Genomic DNA, 4096 nt, shown 5'->3' with positions numbered 1-4096 from the left:
GCAACTCCAGCGGCGCGGGACCCACCGGCGCGAGCACTCCGCAGGAAGCATACAAGCGGTCTAAGTCTTCGCGACCTGCCGCCGCCGGGAGACCCCGCCGCTTCCGGGCTAGAAGACCGCCCCTTCCGGCCGGGCTGCCCAATCCCGGGCCCAGCGTCAGGCCCCGCCTTCCCCGATGACGACCCCGCCTCTAGCCCCGCCCCTTGGCCGGAGGTCCGAGCAGAGACCAGCTCCGATCCCCGCCCGGGGGCAGCGGAGCAAGCTGGGGGAGGACGCGCAGTTGTGGTTTGGATAACGGGGTAGATGGAGGCTCCTGTGGTCCCTTAACGGTCGGCTTCGTCTTTGCATCAAGGGCCCTCTAAAGCAGGACCCTGGGACCTTGCTGACCCCGGGGCACCTAGCACAGGGCCGGGCACGCGGAGGGACCCATAGGTATTTACTGCTGTGGCTGGAGGTGAGGATGACGTGTTTGTCGGGAGCAGGGGCAAGGCAGGAGTGTGCACTTGTGGACACGCTGACGAGGTGATGACATCCGGGAGTGGGCACCTCGGCAGAGGGGGAGGAGGCCCAGGAGCCAGACATGGGCACGAGGACCAGTGGGGCTGAGCAGGCTGGTCCCTGGCGGGGCAGGCGTGCCTGGATGGGACCAGCTGAGGGGGAGCTGGAGCGCAGAGCAGTGGAGGGACAGCAGAGCCTGGTGTCACAGGAGCCTGTCCCAGGAGGGAGTGTCCTCGGGGGACACGTGGGCATGGGGGTGGTGGGGACAAATGCTGGCTGAGAGGAGTGATGCTGGCAGCAGGGTCCATTGTAATTGCATCTAACAAGAAAAAAGGATGAGTGCCAACCCCACAGGGGCCAAGAAATCTCAGGGGAGAGCAGGATGGAGGACAGACCTGGGAGGGGGTTTGTTTAAAGACAGAGGGGTGTCCATTTCATTGTTGCTAATAGGAAGGTGCCACAGCAGAGAACAGACGCAAAGGAGGGGAACTGAGGGTGCTGGGGCAAAAGGGGGAAGGGCTGAGCAGGACCCAAGCAGCCCTGGGACTGCTGTTAGGGTGGGAGCATCCATCAGCAGCAGCCTGTTTTCTTGCCCAGTATGGGGAGCCTGAAATGAGATTCTCAGTGAGAAAGGGGGGGAAGGGAGCAGACACAGGGAGACCCCACCCCCAAGTCAGGCGGTATTAGGTCCCCACCAGAGCACGCTCCTTCTGCGGATGCAGGCCGGCCGGGAGAAAGCAGAGGACTTTTGGGTTTTGGTAAGGGGCCAAGGGGCCAAGGCAGTTCAGACATGCATATCACTCAGCTACTATTATCCTCATCACATTTAATCCTCACAACACCCCTGTGAGGTAGGTACTGTCACCCCATCATACAGATGAGGAAACTGAGGCTCACACATGCCTAGGGGCACACAGTCGACAGGGAGGTATGCAGTCCCGATGCTGGGATTCCCTTACTCAACCACGGCCTTCCCAGGGTGGTCAGATTTGCCTACAGCAGCAAAAAAGATAGTTCCCACAGGGAGTCAAGAGCCCTGAAAAGCCTCTCCGGGCCAGCGTCTCCTGGTCCCTGTAGTTTTGGTTCAAGAGCATTTGGGGGACATTCCTGGCTAAGTGGTTCTTTCTGATGTTTCAAGAGGAAGCCAAAGCAACAGCAGGTGAGTGTGTTGGGTCAGCCCAGCAGGGGAGAGCGGTCAGGGTCATGATTCGCAGGAACTCACAGCAGGTCCAGCCTCACCCAGCAAGCCAGGCCTCTGGTCCATGCTTTTCCGTGTCTTGGTCACCTCAGATGTTACAAATGACATTTAATTTTTTCCTGGCTAACCTCTCTGGGAAAACTGGTTTCGCATACAGTGTCAGGAGAGCACTGAGGAGTTTGAATCAAATTTTCATTTTTCAGTTGAGCCTAAATAATGTTGAGAATTTTTAAAAATATAATACCTTCTATTTTTAATTTTTCTTTTGTTTTTATCCTAGAGGGATGAAGGATGGAAATAAAGACAGGGAAAGAAATGGCCTAGAAATTCAGTGCAGAGAGTGGGTCATGCAGATACCATCTGGTGGGGACACAGATGGACCATTGCAGGAGAAGGGACAGATTTTTAACAGGAGCTGAGAATATGGGAGGGAGCGAGCCTGTGACCGAGAATCAAGGCCCTTGAGCCCGGTGTTCACGCGCAGTCCACCACGGTGCCTGGGGCAGAGTTCCCCCATTGCAGGAGGCACCAGCCCATGAGGAAAGGAACGCATGCCCGAGGCAGGGCAGTGTGGGCGCAGGGATGGTGATGTGCTTAGGGCTGTCAGCTCTCCCGGGACCCCAGACCAAACAGATGGGGGGATGGGGAGCTGTGTCTGGACACTCGGGCCACATGTGTTCTCAGCTATGAAAGCTCAGTTCCTGGGGTGCGGGCAGGGGGGACGTTCGCCCAGGACGTGGGCTGAGTTTCCCAGTGGAAGCAAGACAAGACACAGGAGGGACAGAGACACAGGACTGACATGGCATGGCGTGACTGCTTCGAGGCTAAACTTCCCAAAGAGGAGGAGCTGAGTTTTCGTTGTGCTTTAGAGATTCTGAAGGCTCGTGATGGGCTCCCCTGGAGAGAGAGTCCCTGCCCCCGGATCTCCTCTTGGGTCCCCATGCGAGGCCAGCGGGGATCCGCAGGGATCCGTCTCGTCCCCTGCCCCACACTAGCACAGCAAGCAGCCCCCCCCCCTCAGCAGATGTCCACTGCAGCACACGCTCCAACACACTCACAGCTTCAAGAAGCCCAAGTTCATGTCTTCCTCCTCCTCCTCGCTGTGGGCTGACAGGTTCTTCCTCTTCACCTGCTGTTGGGGAGCACAGCTCTCCGGGGGGCTGGGGGGGCGACACTGTAAACACGACTTCCGGGCGTGGTGGTGGCAGGGCTGTGTGTTCAAACTGCTGCCAGTGGGCAGCTCTGAGGTAGACCGGAGGGGCCCCCCTGAGGTGCGCCCAGAGTCTGTGGGACTCGCGCTATTGACAGAGGAGTACCCCGACGTCGTGACATCCTTGCCCAGCCCCCACCTGCTGCACAGGGGGGGCTCCGGCCCTGGGGTCCGCAGCGCCTGGTGGCCTGGCACCAGCGCCTGTGTGTCCTGGGCCCCACACGCCTCCTCCGGGCAGGCCTCCTCGTCGCTGGACTCCTGGCAGCAGTGCTCCTCCGGACTCAGGTAGACCACGGTGACGTCGAGGACACCGCTGGGAGCCGTCACTGTGGGGGACGGGGAGACGTCAGGGTGAGCTTCGGCCCAGCCAGGACCCAGGGCAGCCCAGAGTCCCGTCTCAGCCACAGCTCCTCAAGCTCGCCGGTCAGTCCCCTTCCCTTTGGTTAAGAAGTCGAGGGTGAGGTGTGTCCTCCAAGCTTGGGGTGACACCCGTGTGACATGGGGAACAGGAAGAAAGGACAACAAATCATGGCCATCTAATACTTAATCCTGAGTGGACACCGAAACACACAATTAGAAAATCCATAGACATGGCCTCAAACTGGGCCCTCCAGTTCCCTTCCCTGTCTGCAGATTGCTGACCAGACATGGGGACAGAGCCTTGTGCGGCCTGTCCTGGAGGGATGCCCGAGGCACAGAACCCAGCAGGGGAGCGGGGGGCACATGGCACAGGATGTTCTAGAAAGATCTTGTGAACGCAGGTGGGTCTGTTCTGTCCCTGGCCCGTGCAGTCCTCCCGGCAGCACAGGTCTGGCCGGGCCACAGCCTGTTCTCCCTGTGGGCTGCAGCGCTGGGTGCTCTGCTCTCCCGGGCTCCTTGGACAGGAGCCCTCGCAGCCCCAGCTTGCCCCGCCCACTGCCCGCCGCGGCCTGGCACTCACCGTCGCCCTCCTTCTCGCCCTCGCTCTCCTGGTCGCCCTCGTAGCCCGAGCAGTAGTCCAGGCTCCAGTCCAGGAAGCTGCCCAGCAGCGTCTCCTCCTGGCTGGACAGCTCGGCGGTGGGTGTGGTGACGAAGCTGCCCCTGTCCTCCTGGAGGCTGTTCTCCCGCTTCCTGAGGCAGGGGGCAGGTGGGAATACAGTCACAGGTGGCAGTGTCAGGGGGCCCAGCCTGGTCTCTGGCACGGGCCCCCC

The 4096-nt window shown here is 60.3% G+C and overlaps 1 protein-coding gene across 1 annotated transcript in view; it reads right to left on the bottom strand.

Moving 5' to 3' along the window:
- Positions 1-1304: 1304 nt before the first annotated feature.
- Positions 1305-4096, bottom strand: part of CCNF (cyclin F) — an 18061-nt gene continuing 15269 nt past the window's right edge. Inside the window, exons 16-17 of the mRNA XM_010840323.1 lie at positions 3847-4016; positions 1305-3232 (exon numbers count right to left, since the gene is read on the bottom strand). Of these exons, the coding sequence (XP_010838625.1) occupies positions 2751-3232; positions 3847-4016 (652 nt within the window). The 3' untranslated portion in view covers positions 1305-2750. The remainder of the gene's footprint in view (positions 3233-3846; positions 4017-4096) is intronic.

Source organism: Bison bison, unplaced genomic scaffold, assembly GCF_000754665.1.
Source record: "Bison bison bison isolate TAMUID 2011002044 unplaced genomic scaffold, Bison_UMD1.0 scf7180017864144, whole genome shotgun sequence".
Classification (NCBI taxonomy): Eukaryota; Metazoa; Chordata; class Mammalia; order Artiodactyla; family Bovidae; genus Bison; species Bison bison.
The sequence above is the reverse complement of the archived record's forward strand: the minus strand, read 5'-3'. Positions and strand labels throughout refer to the sequence as shown.